Source organism: Tachypleus tridentatus, chromosome 7 (genome assembly GCF_004210375.1).
Source record: "Tachypleus tridentatus isolate NWPU-2018 chromosome 7, ASM421037v1, whole genome shotgun sequence".
In the NCBI taxonomy this organism is placed as follows: Eukaryota; Metazoa; Arthropoda; class Merostomata; order Xiphosura; family Limulidae; genus Tachypleus; species Tachypleus tridentatus.
This window is the reverse complement of record NC_134831.1, coordinates 10,654,606-10,673,252: the sequence shown is the minus strand read 5'-3', so window position 1 is coordinate 10,673,252 and position 18,647 is coordinate 10,654,606. Positions and strand designations below refer to the sequence as shown.

The window sequence follows — 18,647 nt, the reverse complement described above, 5'->3', positions numbered from 1 at the left end:
ACACAATTTTTTTTCAACAACAATTATTTTACTCACAATTATAAAAATAAAGTTTGTTTTGAGTTTCCCACAAAGCTACTTGAGGGATATTTGTGCCAGCCATCCCTAATTTAGCAGTGTAAGACTAGAGGAAAGGCAGCTAGTCATCACCACCTGCTGCCAAACCTTGGGCTACTCTTTTACCAATGAATAGTGGGACTGACCTTCACATTATAATGCTCCCATGGCTGAAAGAGCGAGCATATTTGGTGGGATGGGGATTCAAACACACAATGATCAGATTACAAGTCAAGTGCCATAATCACCTGGCCATGACAGACCATAAAAGTAAGACAGTTTCCAGTCTCAAAATGACAATAAAATACTAGTATGTTTTTGCACATTAAAATCATTAAGGAAGTTATGACCATGTCAACTCAATCTGTATGAACTGAGTAAGCTAAAGGAAGTTATGACCATATCGGCTCAATCTGTATGAACTGAGTAAGCTAAAGGAAGTTATGACCATGTCGACTCAATCAGTATGAATTGAGTAAGCTAAAGGAAGTTATGACCATGTCGACTCAATCAGTATGAATTGAGTAAGCTAAAGGAAGTTATGACCATGTCGACTCAATCTGTATGAATTGAGTAAGCTAAAGGAAGTTATGATCATGTCAACTCAATCTGTATGAACTGAGTAAGCTAAAGGAAGTTATGACCATGTCGACTCAATCTGTATGAATTGAGTAAGCTAAAGGAAGTTATGACCATGTCGACTCAATCTGTATGAATTGAGTAAGCTAAAGGAAGTTATGACCATGTCGACTCAATCTGTATGAATTGAGTAAACTAAAGGAAGTTATAACCATGTCGACTCAATCTGCATGAATTAAAATAAAGGAAGTTATGACCATGTCGACTCAATCTGCATTAATTAAAATAAAGGAAGTTATGACCATGTCGACTCAATCTGCATGGATTAAAATAAAGGAAATTATGACCATGTCAACTCACTCTCTTTTGAATTAATATAAAGGAGATTCAAATTCTAACATCATGTATAATGTTACATCTATATTAGCAAAACAGTAATATATAATTCATGAAATACTTGACATTTTGATATTTTACATCTTAACTACAAAACTATAATATTAGTAATATAAGAGTATAATCTATAATATTAGTAATGTTTTATGAAATATGCAGTGAAATCATTTTAAATAACAACCTTTATTAAAACTTTGTTTTCAGGAAGACACAGCTTAATTATTTTTAAATCTACAACTACAATTAACAAGCTACAAAAAAGTGTAATAAGGTACAAATGTATGTATAGATCCTTTACTAATGTAGATATTATAACAGACAAGTAAACAATAAGGTACAAATGCATGTATAGATCCTTTACTAATATAAATATCATAACAGACAAGTAAACAATAAAGTACAAATGTATGTATAGATCCTTTACTGATATAAATATCATAACAGACAAGTAAACAATAAGGTACAAATGCATGTATAGATCCTTTACTTATATAAATATCATAACAGACAAGTAAACAATAAAGTACAAATGTATGCACAGATCCTTCACTTATATAAATATTATAACAGACAAATAAACAATAAGGTACAAATGCATGTATAGATTCGTTACTAATGTAAATATCATAACAGACAAGTAAACAATAAGGTTCAAATGCATGTATAGTTCCTTTAATAATATAAATGTATTAACAGACCATTTAACAATAAGATTTAAACTCATTTACAGATCCTTTAATAATATAAATATATTAATAGACCATTTCACAATGAGATTCAAATTATTGTATTGATACTTTAACAATGTAGATGCATTAACATGTGTAGATCCTTTGATAATGTAGATACAGTAACAGACAACTTAAGTTGTTTTATCAACAAATACAAGCTTGGATGATGGTAATATTTAAATGTTTTCAATAATAATCAACTAATAAATATATTTCAAGATTCAAAAAGAAACATTTGGCTCTACCTTTTCATGTTCTTAATATTTACCTAATATTAGTGAATCACTTCAAAAATCAAGAAAAGTTTGTGTTATACTTTATATACCTACCCAATACCACTGAAAAGTCGAATCACCACAAAAACAGGAAATGTTTGTGCTAAACTTGATAGACAACCAAAACCTCCATTAAAAAGTAAAGCAGTGACAAGAACAATTCTTCGGCCAAAATAATCTCCCAACGTGCCCCAAAGGTAACTGCCAATCATCATGCCTAAAACCGAAAAATTAGAATCAGGAAAAACAGTAAAACAAAGTATTTTTCAAATCACTTTAATTAGGTAGTTGTTAAAATTGGTAATAAATCAGTAATCATTAGAAAAATTTAAATATCTGAAATTTAAACTCTTTTAAATGTCAACTTAGCCTTGGATGGATGGGTAGCTAAGAGATCTTCTCCATTACTTTGTTTAATTTACATAGTGATGCATCTCAGGAACTCTGATTTTACTCTCCACAAGATCAAACATTTTCTCTTACAAGATTAGATAAAATCCCACATTGAAAAGGAAGAGGAACTGGTTAAAAGAAACAGCCAAATAATACCCCTGAAAATGAGAGAAACCAAGATCAGAGGAGGAGAACCACACCACTTCTGAACCAGAGATACTTTTCACCCTTTTGTGGAATGTGTAAAGTATAAGGGTAGAAAATAAGAGTAGCACATCTGAGTAGATGAGCATGTGGCAGCAAAGTGATCTGAACCACATAAACATATTGTAACTCAATACCGCAATGGAAAATGTGTGTGAAACAAGAATGCACCCCTGGGTGTAGATTGGCTAGGATGCAGTGAACAATACTCAGAACATCAACTACATCCAAAACCTTCTTGCAGGTAGGATGAGGATCATACCTAGTGATGGAATTCAGCTGGTTCACAACATTTCATAAGAACCTGTTCTTAAAATTTCATAAGTTCACCAAACTGTTTCATAGCTCTCTGATGCTAGATGTACAATGTATTGACTGTCACTATGGGAATTCATGCTCTGTAAAGTCACGCACAATAACACAATTGTAAAATAGCACAATAAAGTTTAAAGCCAGATTTGCACGGGCCTCTACAAGTGACAGATCAACCATCTTAGATGAAGTAAGAAGAGCATTGCCGTAAACTAATGTAAGCCTACATTTTCCTGTGTGAACATTTGGTATCAGTCATCTATCATACTTGGAGCAATCAAAGGAAAGAAGGTATTTTTGAAAAATGATGTAGTCCATGTAGACTTCTATGCTATTAACGTTAAACTGTGAGGCTTAATGTTATTTGGTAGGTTTTACTGTTCTAGAGCAAAATTAAAAGTTCATGGATTGGAGATTTAGCCTGGATTGACGTTTTTGTTGTCGATCATTTCTGTACTGGTTGGTCAATATAGCTGCTCCTCACCATTTAAAGCCAAATTGTGCCAATTAAACATTTAATTTATACAGACGCAAACAAGTTCTTTTAATATGCATATTACCAAAAATGTTAAACGTAACACATGATGGCATCTGACCATCAAAGGGAATAAAACACACCTCATGTTTTTGCTTGGGATGCTGAATCTCTCTTTGCTTGCATTTTCATACTGACAGGATATGAAATTTGGATACTAGGCTTAGTAGGCTAGTACTCACATAGAAAAACTATTTCAGTAATAGATATAAACGTGAACCATAACACCATAGTACTATGTTTGTGTCATAACTATATGGCTTAATAAAACTATATTTCACTATATTTATGCTTGTTGATTTATATTTACCACATAAAACTCCTTACGTAAGCAGAACAGAGTCACCTAAACACAATATTTACAAAAACAGTTAAACGCTAACTTAATTTTCTTTGTTTATATGCCAAAAAAAAATTATAAAAATAGTTTTCATATGAAAATTTATAAAAATAATTAGAAATTAATTCTATATTTTTAGCCCTTGTGGTGAAAGTTTAATAAGGATCTATATTAATACATCTACTTTTCAATAAAGGAATTTTGGCATTTCAGGCCAAAATAATGTTACAGTCAGTTTCTAATTTCAAATTGAACTAAATGAACTGTGATTTTTAAAAGGGAGCCACATTAAAAAGATGTAAAGTATAAACTAAAAAACTTAAATGGCATTAAAAAGATTAATGACCTTTAAAAAGCTAAAAACATTACCAAAGTGGACAGTGTCACCATCACCAATAACACTTTCTGGCATTATGGACAAACCTTGGGACAGAACATGCTTAAAATTGTGATGTTGTTGTGAATCATAATGATGACAAGAAAGTAAAATGTGGTTTATTGTGGTCTGAGTGTTACACAAACTACACACTAGTGCAACAGTTCCAGATAAAAGAAAACAATGAGTTAAAAAACTGTGACCAATGCATAATCTAGTTAGAGCAACTTCTTTCTGATCCTTACAGTAACAAGACAGCCAAAGTCCAATTTAGGGATTTATTTGGAAAAGCTTGTTTTAACGTTGCTCACTCCAAGTCAACTGCCAACTGGCATGGAGCTGAGCCTTGAATACAGGACCATAGTCCATGTATGGAACAGGTACAGTAGTGATAGTGCCAGAGCAGATAGATTTAGCTGCGGTGTCAGCGAGATCATTCCCATGAATACCAGTGTGGCCTGGTATCCAAAAAAAACTGGACAGAAGTAGATGTTAAAGAGAAATGTACCAGTCGTTTTAGAATATCGTCAAGAACATGGTGTGAACTAATGTGAAGCAATTCCATAGCCAACAGAGAACTAAACAAGTAAATATAAATAGTGCAGTTTGAGTACTGCTTAGCTTCTACATGGGCAAGAGAATTGGCATACAGTTGAGCAGTGAACATAGAAGCTGTAGAGGGGATTCTATGTCTAACCACCAAGCTACAACAAACCATGGCAGAGCCCACATAGTCACCTGATTTCGAACCATCTGTATAAATAGGAATGGAAGGATGGTTTGAAAGATGTTCAGCAAATAGCAGACAGTATTTCCAATCAGGAGTGTCTACGTTTCTCAGATGACTTAAAGATAGGTCACATCTGGGGACTGTAAGAAGCCATAGTGGGATGGGCTGACCAGTGGATACAGCAATGTTATCCAAGGACAGGCCCAATTCATTTAACTACATCTGGATACAAAGGCCAAAAGGAGCAATGGTAGACTGTTTTGTCTGAAAAGGCATGGCCCATCGAGGAGGGAAAACACAACCCCAGGTTGGATGCTTTGGTAAGGAACGAAGTATTGAAGCATATAGTAAAGACAGTTGCAAACGGTGGAGGTGCAAAGAAGGTTCATGAGACTCTATGTATAAGCTCTGGTGAAGTGCAAAAAGCCCCAGTGCAGAGCCAAAGTCCTTGATGATGAATAGGGTCTAGAATTTTTAAGGCCAATGGACTGACAGAGCCATAGACCAGTGATCCATAGTCAAGTTTCAATTGAATAAGAGCACGATATATCTTCAGAACGTTGATCCACTCCCCAAGTGATGGTAGAGAGGACACAGAGGATGTTCAATGCTCTTGTTCATTTGACCCGTAGCTGTTTGATGTGTGATATAAAGGTCAGCTTACGGTCAAAAATAAGCCCCAAGAATGTAGTCTCAGAAACCACAGACAGCACAACTTCACCGATACGGAGTTCAGGATCCGGGTGAATACCCCATTGGCAGCAAAACTACATGCAAACAGTTTTAGAGAGAGAGAAGGTAAAGCCATTTGCTGTGGTCCACTTCAGTAAACAATTGAGGGCATTCTGTAGCTGCCACTCAACATACCTCATGTTTAACTATGAGATGTAAAAGTTGTTGACATAGAGCCCGTTTGCAACAGTGAGAGGGAGTTGTTCAGTGATTGCATTAATTTTTATACTGAAAAGTGTGACACTCAGAACACAGCCTTGAGGGACTCCAAGTTCCTGTAGAAATGAATGGGAAAGTGTCAAACCCACACAAACTCAAAATCTCCTCTCCATTAAAAAATTTTTAATAAAAATACGAGTTACACGTAACTCGTATAAATGGATGTCTCGTAAAATGTCATACCTCCATGCTGTATCATAAACCTTCTCAATGTTAGAATATCGATACAAAATGTTGTCATTTAAGAAAGGCTTCTCTGATTGACGTTTTAAGTCGAATCAGGTGGGCCATAGTGGAGAACTGTCATCAGAACCCACAGTGGGTGGGTGAGAGGAGGTTGTTTGATTTGAGGAACCAAACAAGATGAGCATTAACCATCCTCTCTAAGGTCTAACAGAGTCAGCTCGTCAAAGCATTGGACAGTAGTTTGAAGGAATCTTGGGATCCTTCCCAGGCTTGGAGAAAGGCAGGGCAATAGCCTGGCACCAGGCATCAGGAAAAACATTCTGCCAAATCCAGTTAAAAACAACCAGAAGGATAGCAGGAGAAGCCTGGAGATAGATGGCACAGCATCTCATAGTGTATATCATCAGGTCCAACCAATGTACTGCCAGACCAATGAAGGGCCAGTTTGAGTTCCACCCTTGTAAAGGGACAATTATAGTCATAGAGACAATCAGCTCAAAAGGAAAGAGGTGATTGCTCTGCCCAAGTCTTGATGGCTAAGAAGGTGGAAGAAGAGGCAGAAGTCAAGATACCCAGCGAAAGCTTTCACCTAGAGTATCACCGATGCTCTGGGTATCAGTTACTTCCTGACCATCAGAGAACAAGATCAAGAGAGGGACAGAGTGATATTGCCCTCTGACCTTTCAAATCTTGTTCCAAATGACTTTGGAACTGGTGGTAGAGAATATGCTGGTTGTGAACTTAATCCAAATTTCTTCTGGGTTTGATGTCTTACCTAATGAGCATGTGTACTGATCCGCTGGAAAGCGATACAGTTTGAGAGTGTGGGATATCTACGGAAAGTATCTCAGGCTCATTTTTGAGCCTTGCATGCCATGTGGCAGGCAGGATTCCACCATGGACAAGGATATAGTGAAAAACGTGTTGAGGTTTTAGAAATACATCAAGAAGCTGCTTGTATAATACAGTCAGTTACTGTTGTCACACAGTCATTTATTGATGGCTTACAGACAATGGTAGGATCAAGTTCTGAAAGAGCAGTGAAAGAGAGCCAGTTTGCTTGATCCAGCTTCCACCAAGGCACACAGGTCGGGTGGCATCGACCACGGCCAGTCTCTCAAGATTATAGAAAAATGATCACTGCCTTGTGGATTATTGTCAACCCTCTATGAAAAATGATAAAATAATGAAAGGGAGCAAACTGAGAGATCAATAGCAGTAAAGGATTGACTAGGTGCATGGAAATAAGTAGAAGAACCAGTATTGAAAAGAGAAAGGTTGTGATCAGAGAGCATACGTTCTACAGAGCAACCTCTCCCATCAATACCAGCACCACTCCAGAAGGGATTATGTCCATTAAAGTCCCCCAGGATGAAAAAGGAAGACGGCAACTGTTCAATAAAAACATCAAGGACTGATTGATCATATGTCTCTCCAGGTGACAGATAGAGAAAACAAACAGTGATGGTATAATCCAAGGAAACACGGATGGCTACGACCTCCAAGGGTGTGTCGAGTGGCAAGGACAGGGTGGGCACATGCTGATCAACCAACAGAACCACCCATCCATGCACTCGTCTATCACACAGCCTGTCATTTCTGTATACAGAAAACTGCCAAAAGGTGACTGTCTTGGCAGGTTTCAGAAATGTTTCCTGCAAGGAGAGACAAACAGGATGGTAGAAAGGAATCAGTGTTTTGATGTCATCCAGATTAGAACATAAACCTTGACAGTTTCATTGGATCAGGGTGGCCATTTTTATTTACATGTATGTAGGTGAATTGGGCAGAGAACCCTTCTGTTTATGACGTCTTTTTTCCTTACTTTCCTTATTCGAGGGAGGTCTATCGACCTCCATGGATCCTGCCCTGGGTTGATTGGGCAGGTCTTTGCCGTTGGAAGGTGATTCCAGAGACTGAGGATGTGAACAAATGATTGTTTTGCATCTTGGGGTGAGAGAGGAAGATGGATCCAAGGAAATGCCTGTACCTGGAACTAAAGGATGTGGATCTTGGGGTTTGGTGGAATGTATATCAGGGACAGAGATAGGTGTCGAAGTTGATTCATCAACTTTTTTAACCATGAAGATCAAAAGACTTTTCATTTGTTTAGAGAACAATTCTTTAGGAGGCACAGAGAGATTTGTCTGCACTCCCACAGTAGCTGTAGAACAAAGTGCAGCAGCATACGTCCGAGATGAGGTGGTGGACAGCAATTTTCAACCCTCGGGATAGGTAATGTAATGAATCGTTTTCAAATGCTGCACCTCTTTTACTTAAAACCATTTAGGGCAAGAACAAAAGTAGGACAGGTGAGAGCCATTGCAATTGATACAATGAGGGTCTGTTTCACACTCATAGGCATCATGGTCCTTGCCATTGCAACGAGCACATGTCAAGGAACCATGACATAACGTCTTCAAGTGACTGAACCGTTGACACTTGAAACATAGGAAAGGGTTTGGAATGTATGGCTGTACTCTGCAATTGAGATAACCCACCTTGATGGTGGCAGGCAAACGTGGTGATGTAAATGTCAGAATGAGGACAATGGTCGGCACCATAATTCTATCTTTGCAAGTGAAGATACGCCTCACTGCAGAAACTCCTTGGGTGGAGAAACCAGCAAGAATTTCCAACTCTGGGATGTTCTTCAAATCCCTCTCAACAATAACTCCTCATGATGAATTCAAAGTAGCATGAGGTGTTACCTCTATTGGTATACCCCAATTGCCTTTGAATGCAAGAGGAGTTCACTGTGTTGAGATGTGGATGTTTCCACCAATATGTCACCAGATCAAAGCTTTTTTACTGACTTTGGAGACCCAGCAAGTCCTTTCTGAATAAAAAAAGAGAGACATTTGCCCAAAAGGTTTGTCTGAAAGTGAGTGCAATATAAGAAAATGAGGTACAACAGGTGGTACAGATGGTGAGGATTGCTGCTTAGAATCTTCAAGATGTGGTCATTTACCTATAGACTGTTTTTTCACTATTTTATTGAGATTTTTAATTGGATTATCCATAATAACCCCACCCACCATGGAGCCCTACAGAAGGATGCACTACAATGTCAAACAAGGACACTGCAGCAATGCCAGGGTTTCGTGAGCACTATACCCAAACACCAGCATCACATATAATGTCCACAACACCTGCTGAAAACATCCAACACTGGTATTTGGTTGACCCTAGCCTGAGTGGACCACACGACTGACCCAAGGGGGGCCACTCCAAGACTGCCCGTCTACAGGAATTCAAGGCCAAAGTGGTGTGTTAGGGTTGGACCCCTCAACCACTCTCCTCCCCTTCAAGGGTTGCTATGCATGGCAAACATGTGAGTGGATGTTTAGATCCCAGAGGAGGTAAACTGAAAGAACAGAACCTACCCTGGGAGGTCCACTCACCACATACAGTAATCCACATCGAGGGGAAGTATAAGAGATCCAACATTCAAAAACAAGGATCTTGGATAGGGTGTCCCCTTGATGGTTGATATGTGCCACCATCATAGAACTGTCCAAATGAACCATCAGCAAATAATGTGAGATGAAAAAAGGAAGTGATGCATTGCCTGACATACAGTTAGAAGTTCGATAACATCGATATGCAAAGCACTTTTGCTCACATACCCATGCCCCCATTCCTAAAGAGAAGAATCTGTAAAAAAGATGTAGATCTGAATGCTGGGGAGGAAGTGGCACACCCATCAACTTATGGGCCTTGTCCAGGTATCATAGCATATCTTTCAGGGAAGGAGGAGGAAAAATTGGGTTGGAAAGTTTCAACATTTGACAAGTGTTCACTGAAGAAACCAAATGAGACCAGTGATGTCACTAAAGACCAGATCTCCAAAAAGCAACAAAACCTCACAAGCAATAAATGACTGAGCTGAGATAGATGAAATAAATGTACAAGAATAATTTGTATATTGTTCAGTGGCACTGTTTAAAAAACTGATTTCCCAAAATTTACTTCAATGATACTGGGAATTAAATTTCTATTCAAGACTATTTTATATTTAGCAATTTCTAGTAATTATCTCGCATGTTAACCCTATATCTTTGAGTATCTGTCTCACTTAACAACACATGAATCATTTGTCGTGTTTCAAAACCAAACCACCAGTTTTTATGTTATCAATAGTACTTTTATGTTCTTTAATTGAAAACTTCAACTTTATACTTGCTTGTTCAATATAATCTAAAACCAACTACAAAAAACTCTATGTATTCCACATTTTTCACTTCATTTTTAACACCTTTAATAATATTTATTAATTTTAATTGCATAGTGAAAGTTATATCACAAGTCATATTTTTCATCAACAAATAACCTATATTTGTTGACAATGACTGACTAGAGGACAAATACATTCTTTTCTTATTTCCCTTACTTATTGTCTGTAATTTGGAAGTTCTGTAGATGATTTTTGTGAATCCTGTCTGTTATCAGTGTTCATAACCTCTATCAATCACTATACATTTTTAATTGTAACATTGGATCTTCATGTAGCAATAGATATATATTTTTTAAATAATAACATTTTTAAATATAGACTGACTACCAGTAAATAAAATATATTTAATGCCACATAACTTTAAAATTAAATCACTGAAAGAGTAGAAGAAATACTTTAGTTACAATTAATGTAAACAACAGTCCTAAAGTATTCAGTTACTTATTATACGGTACTCCTGTCATGTCACATAGTATCATACACATTGGCACACACACTACAATAATACAACATAACACACACACACTAAAATGATACAACACACACACCACAGTAATACAATATAATACACACTACAATGATGCACCAAAACACACACACACACACACACCATAGTAATACAACATATCACACGCACTACAATTATAAACCATATCACACACACACACACACACAAAAGTAATACAACATAACACACACACACTACAATGATATATCATAACACACACTATGAACTTACCAATAAAGATTACAGCTGATAACCATCCTTTGTCAGATGATGAGAGATGAAGGTCACATTCAGCAGAAGGGAGAAGAAATGAGACACAAAGAATCTCGATGGCATCAGATGCATTAGCTGTTCCACACACCAACAAGAGAAGCCACTGGAACCTGCCAAACCCTACAAAAGTTGTATACTTCTCAAATATAAATCTTTGGGTAAGGCTATTTTAATACCAGCTGTGTCACTACTTCTAAATTTAGATTTTATATAAAATGTAATTATTTTACAATGAACTTAAACTATAAAACCAAATATTACAACAATCATTAACACTCAATTGTAAACAACTAAAACTACCAGTCTTTGTAGAATAACAGTAGTTAAATTATGTATGGAAAAAAGAATTCAAATATATCATTATACATTTATATATATCATTACAAATGGTGAAATAATTTAAAAATGAGTTAATCTTAACTTCAAAAACAGCTATCATTTCATTAAAGAAACATTCTATATCACTTTCTTGATTTATCAAACATTAAAGTCACAAAATACTATCACTTTTGCTAATGTCCAAAATACATCATTGATTTAGAATATTCATGGTAATATCTTAGATACTTCACTGATTTAGAATATCTATGGTAATGTCCTAGATACTTCACTGATTCAGAATATTTTTATTAATGTCCAATATACATCACTGATTTAGAATATCTATGATAATGTCCTAGATATACTACTGATTTAGAATATTTTTATTAATATCATAGATACTTCACTGAGTTAGAATATTTATGGTAATGTCTTAGATACTTCACTAATTTAGTATATATTTATGGTAATATCCTTGATACTTCATTGATTTAGAATATTTTTATTACTGTCCAAGACACATCACTTATTTATGGAAATATCCTAGATATTACACTGATTTTGAATATTATTATTGATATCCTAGATACTACACCTATGTTGGATATATTTTTTATTTGCATTATGTATTTACTAGTATATTTCTTTCTTTACTTGAAATGTTACAGCTATAACCACATTGTCTACATTTACAGAGTTTAATAACAGTTTACTAGATTTTTATTGAGCAATACAATAGTTTTATAAGCACAAGGTAGCTTACTACGAAACAATTAACTAACTTTCAGATGTAAATACTTCGTTCAATATTTGCAAACTTACCTGCAATATTAATAGCTTCTGAGTATGGAACCTTTTTCCTCTGTAAGCCTGAAAGGAAATAGTTTAAGAGCATAAAAATCAGCAGTTAATTGCTAAGGAAAACATGTTTCCTTCTAACAAACAAAAATATTTTTTAACAATACACAAGTCCTGGATTTAAAAAATAATCAGTAAATATAGAACGTATCTTACAATTACAGACCTAATTTACAAAGGATAAAATTAAGATAACCATTAAAATAAAAATTAAATTATTTTATTGTTCTGCAATCTTAAATGATTGAAAAGTAAAAATAATAACAGCTTCATTGACACAAATGGGTTTACTGTATTACAGGAGTGTATAAAACTAACATACAAGTTTCTTGATTAAGCAGTTCAATTAGTTACAAGTATATAACTCACCTGTATCTTCAGAACATTCTACTTCTGTGTAACCTGCTGTCACTTTCTCAACATCTTTTGCCAGAATAGGTGAAAATTCGTTCAACATTGTTATTACACTCTGAATATACTACTGAACCTAAATAGCACATATAATCACATTTAAAGTTGTAAGAGATAATGATAACTTCCCTATCAGGTTCTGATAAAACACTCCTCATACTTGTTCTCCATATCACACTCTTTGCATCATTTTCCATTCATATCTTTTCTATAACAATGATGAAAATTTCAAAATAAATTTCTATTTTTTGTCAAAATTCTGTTTTGATTAAGAACAATTTATTGAACCTTTATTAAATATAAAAATGTCTGTACCTACACCTACTCTTCTTCGTCATGGCCAATGTATGTGATAAGGTTAAAAGGTATTGTTGTTTCTGGAGGAGATAAAAAGTGATGTGAAGTTTAACCTTTGATCACAAAAGGTTATCTTAAGCATTTGGAAAGAGTGAATGGTTTATAAGAAATTCCACCATGTTTGAAATCAATACATATTTTACCATCCACCATGAGAGAAGTTTAAAGTTCCTTCAATATTTAAGATTTAAACATAGTCTGCAAAATTGAATAGAATAGCAGGTTTTGATGAGTAAACCACAATATTTCTATCATTTCTAAAATTTAAAATATAGATACAAGAATTCCAGATAAACAGCTAGGTATTATCTTGAAAGAACTGTCAGGAATGATTTATCATTAAAAAAATTCTAGTTAGAGGAAACAAACAAAAATTAAATCAAACATTTGCAAGTTGAAAAGAAACAACCCAATATGGTTAAAATATTTTGGACACTAAAATGAAAAACAACTTTAAAAAATAAGAATATAGTATTCTAAATGTTTTTGGTCAGTGTGTATTCATTTTGTTGTGATAGACATGCAAGCTTTTATTTTTCATTCACAAAGCTACATAAAGGACTATCTGTTCTGTACATCAAAATCCACTTTTTAGTTATGTAAGCCTTGAGACTTGATGTTGAGCTACTACGGGGCAGCTTACACCATAACTTTATCTTACTTTCTTTATCCCATGTTTTAACATTTCTTTCACATGTATGATTTGTTTTTTACTTTTTTTTAACTTCTGATGTTGTTTTCTAACCTTATATATATTTTAATACTGCTGTAATAAATTACTAGAATAAAATCAATGACTGAATAGAACGCTTGGTCTTGGATGTTACGAACTCCAAGGTTAATAACAGCGGGAAGAAACAGAGCCAGGGATAAATAACCAAGGTTTGTAGTCAGTCTCTCCATACACTTAGGATGGATTTTTAAATGAAGTCTGTAGATGTTGAATACAAGTTTTAATAAGCATAATGTGTCTCTGTGTGTATATGTGTACATTGCTGGCCAAAATCTTAAGGCCAATGAACATAAAGAAAAAATATGCATTTTGCATTGTTAGATTCAACCACTTATTTGAGTAGAGATTTGAAAGATGAAAATAAGAAAAGGGAAAATAAAAATTAAAAACTGTTTTAGCATTTAATAGGGAAAATGTGAACACTATGAAATTAGCCTAAATATTAGCTGGTCAAAAGTTTAAGACCATACTGAAACGAAGTGTTAATCTGTAAACATGTAACGAAATTTAGTCATTTGTGTTCAAGCATTAGTTTTGTCAACATCTCCTGTGGTGCATTGGGTAAAAACATGGCAAAGGCTAAAAAGTTGACAGAGTTTGAACGTGGCATAAATGTCGAGCTGCAAAAGCAAGGTCTCTCTCAATATACTATCTCTGGTAAGATTGGGCATAATAAAACTGCTGTTGCAAATTTCTCAAAAGACCCTGAGTGATACGAAATGAGAATTTCAAGTGGTTGGCCCAAGAAAATTTTGCCAGCATTGAACAGGATTTGACAGGTTGTCTGGCAAGACACCAGCCAATTCGTTGAACCAGATTAAGGCCCTTATGAATACAGCTCAAGAATAATAAGACGGCATCTACAACATAAAGGCTTTTAAAACCGTAAATGTCTTCAAAGGCCATGCCTCCTTCCACACCACGAAACAGCTCGGTTAAACTTTGCTGAAAAGCACCAAACATGAGAGGTAAAAAAATAGAAGAAGGTTTTGTTCTCTGCAAGATAAAATATAACCTGGATGGTCGAGATGGCTTCCAACATTACTGGCACAATAAGGATATCCCACCAGAGACATTTTCTACATGACACAGTGGAGGAGGTTCCATCATGATCTGGAGTGCTTTCTCCATCCATGAAACAATGGAGCTTCTGGTTATACAGGGGCATTACACAGCAGCTGGCTACATTGGCATGTTGGAGAGAACATCCTTATTAATTGAAGGCCCTTGCTTGTGTGGAAATGACTAGATCTTTCAGCAGGACAACGCTGCAATCCACAATGCCCGCAAGACAAAGAACTTTTTCATGGCAAATAAAGTGATCCTTTTAGACCATCCAGCGTGTTTGCCCAAACTGAACCCCATTGAAAATGTTTGGGAGTGGATGGCAAAGGAAGTCTATAGAAATGGACATCAATTCCAAACAGTGCATGATCTTCATGAAGCCATCTTCACCACTTGGAATAATATTCCAGCCATCCTTCTACAAACTCTTATATCGACCATCCCAAAGCGAATGTTTGCAGTTATTCGCAATGACAGCCATGCAACTCACTACTGAGATCTCTTGTTGGGCATTTCCTACCCTGTTTAGGACTTTTTTTTGGTATGGTCTTAAACTTTTGACCAGCTAGTATTTAGGCTAATTTCATAGTGTTCACATTTTCCCTATTAAATGCTAAAAATATATTTTTTTTTTTATTTTCCCTTTTCTTATTTTCATCTTTCAAAGCTCTACTCAATAAGTGGTTGAGTCCAACAACACAAAATGCACATTTTTTTTTAATGTTTATTGTCCTTAAGATTTTGGCCAGCAGTGTATATAAGCATATTGGAACTTCTTTCTTTTAGAGTATCAGGTAATGATAATAGATTCTGTGGAAACTTTCATACCACCAGGTAATGACGACAGATTCTGTTGAAACTTTTATAGTACCAGGTAATGACGACAGATTCTGTTGAAACTTTTATAGTACCAGGTAATGTTGATAGATTCTGTTGAAACTTTTATAGTACCAGGTAATGTTGATAGATTCTGTTGAAACTTTTATAGTACCAGGTAATGTTGATAGATTCTGTTGAAACTTTTATAGTACCAGGTAATGTTGATAGATTCTGTTGAAACTTTTACAGTACCAGGTAATAGTTCTGTAACATTTATTAACTGTTTATAGTAAGTTCTGTACATAAAGCATCCAGTAATGGATAGTGTTTCAGGTAATAGTTCTGTAACGTTTATTAACTGTTTGTAACAAGTTCTGTACATAAAGTATCCAGTAATGGTTAGTGTTTCAGATAATAGTTCTGTAACGTTTATTAACTGTTTGTAACAAGTTCTGTACATAAAGCATCCAGTAATGGTTAGTGTTTCAGATAATAGTTCTGTAACGTTTATTAACTGTTTGTAACAAGTTCTGTACATAAAGCATCCAGTAATGGTTAGTGTTTCAGATAATAGTTCTGTAACATTTATTAACTGTTTGTAACAAGTTCTGTACATAAAGCATCCAGTAATGGTTAGTGTTTCAGATAATAGTTCTGTAACATTTATTAACTGTTTGTAACAAGTTCTGTACATAAAGCATCCAGTAATGGTTAGTGTTTCAGATAATAGTTCTGTATCATTTATTAACTGTTTATAACAAGTTCTGTACATAAAGCATCCAGTAATGGATAGTGTTTCAGTTAATAGTTTTGTAACATTTATTAACTGTTTGTAATAAGATCCCTGGAAAAAACAAGCTTTAGTAAAAATATTTTCTCAATATCCACCTTCAGAGGGAGCAACTGATTGAAATGTTTAGCTTGTAGTGTATACACACACACACACACTAATCATAATTACTTCATCCAATTTTATGTTTTTTACAGGTCTCCAAAGGACACCACAGTCATTCAAATTAGAATCCAAAACAAAAAATCTTTAAAAACATGATTGATGTACTGATCAACTACAGAACCTAAAGACGTTGAAGTACACGGTCTCTGAATACGTTATCTAGATGTATGTTTGAATTCACAATATATCTGATGAAAACTTTATATATTTGAAACACTATCATATCAAAATGAAAAACTGCATATACAAATTCACTAACACATCAACTTTAGGTAACTTTTTAGTGCAAGTACACTATTAACATTCAATGATATATACAACTGTTTATTACTAATTAACAGTACAAATCAGTATGATATAACATATCCAACATTTTAAAGAAATTGCAAAAACAAGCATTTTAAATAAATGGTTAATAATATTTAACATGACAGACAGGAAAACAAGAAGTGAACACATCTTGAAACTCGGGAAGTTAGAATGTACACACTTTGTACAAGTCTGGAACTGAGAAGAGGAAACTTATCAACATTTTACAGTAACTGATATTTTGTGCTGCTAACTAAACTCCTTTCTACTCTTTTTACTGTTTCTCAGTTCAAGTCACGAGCCTCCCATTACTAATAAACTTCCGGTAAGAACTGAACAAATCATACTGACTTACATACAACACATGTGTACGTTGTTATGACTTTAAAAAAATCTTTGCTAATTTTCAAATAACAAACAACATATTAGGACATTCTGTGGCTTTTGGTCCATACTTCAATCTGTCACAATAATATAAAGTTTCAGTTTCTGGTGCATACAAAATATTTTCATTGGCACACACCACATACATTTCATCTTACCTAAACATCCTACACATAAGGATTGTATTGAGGTAAAAACCACATATATAATAAAGAACAAACATGTATCTCGGTAACAAAAGAACATCCACACATGTATCAAGTACCATGAAGTCATGTGGAACGCCCAAAACTTGACAGTTCTCACAACCATTTATGTGGAAGAATATCATGCAGTCTTCTGGTACAATCTTTGGACAATTGTAAAAGAAAAATTGCATTTCACCTCACTCTTTTACTGTAAAATCAACTAACCCATCACAACATTTCTTATTTCACCTCCTGAATCATAAACTCTTTAAAGGTCACATAATTCTTTCTTTCTCTATTGAAAATAAACTCAACAACAGCCACATAGCTTCTATTGATACATGCTGTTATATTGTCTGAAAAAAGCCTTCCCGAACTCATAAGTGCTAATCATGATGGCACAGGCTGGGGCAACTTTAACTACTCTGGGAACAATACCTGAAAAACATTAAAACACTTGAAAAATATGTTCATTAATCACAAACAGTTATATAATTTACCAAAGTAGAGGTTTAATAATGAAAAAACAATTCAAAGTTTTAATACAATTAAATAAAATTCAAAGGTTTATAAGGAACCAATCAAAACCAATATCTGGTACATTCACAACAATACAAATATTATATTTCCACAAGACTTTTGTTGTCTGTGTGTGTGTGTGTGTGATTCATTGACTTTATATTTTTATTAATTGCATTTTGTTGTTTTAAGATTTTATCAGCTGATATATATTAGTTACTAACTATTTTGGTCAACAGTATTTTACTGTTTTAAGACTTTCAGCTTATATACATTGTTTACTAATAATTTTGGTCAACAGTATTTTACTGTTTTAAGACTTCGTCAGATTATACACATTGTTTACTTACTATTTTGGTCAAAAGTAATTTCTAACTTTAAGACTTTGTCAGCTTACATATATTGTTTACTTACTACTTTGGTCAACAGTATTTTCTTGTTTCATGACTTTGTCAGCTTATACACACTGTTTACTTACTAATTTGGTAAACAGTATTTTCTTGTTTTAAGACTGTCAGCTTAATATTGTTTACTTACTATTTTGTCAACAGTATGTTATTGTTTCAAAACTTTGTCAGCTGATATATATTGTTTGCTTGCTATGTTGATCAACAGTATTTTGTTTTTTTAAGACTTTGGCAGTTT

At 34.5% G+C, this 18,647-nt stretch overlaps 1 protein-coding gene across 2 annotated transcripts in view; it reads right to left on the bottom strand.

Annotated features, from left to right (window-relative positions):
- The window catches only part of LOC143257918 (synaptic vesicle glycoprotein 2B-like), a 53,088-nt gene extending 37,687 nt beyond the window's left edge, over nucleotides 1–15,401 (bottom strand). The window contains exons 1-4 of one of the 2 annotated variants that reach the window (XM_076516966.1): nucleotides 12,632–15,401; nucleotides 12,227–12,274; nucleotides 11,042–11,203; nucleotides 2,093–2,255 (exon numbers count right to left, since the gene is read on the bottom strand). In XM_076516966.1, the coding sequence (XP_076373081.1) occupies nucleotides 2,093–2,255; nucleotides 11,042–11,203; nucleotides 12,227–12,274; nucleotides 12,632–12,719 (461 nt within the window). In that variant the 5' untranslated portion in view covers nucleotides 12,720–15,401. The remainder of the gene's footprint in view (nucleotides 1–2,092; nucleotides 2,256–11,041; nucleotides 11,204–12,226; nucleotides 12,275–12,631) is intronic. The other variant, XM_076516965.1, reaches the window with a different exon arrangement.
- Nucleotides 15,402–18,647: the final 3,246 nt, after the last annotated feature.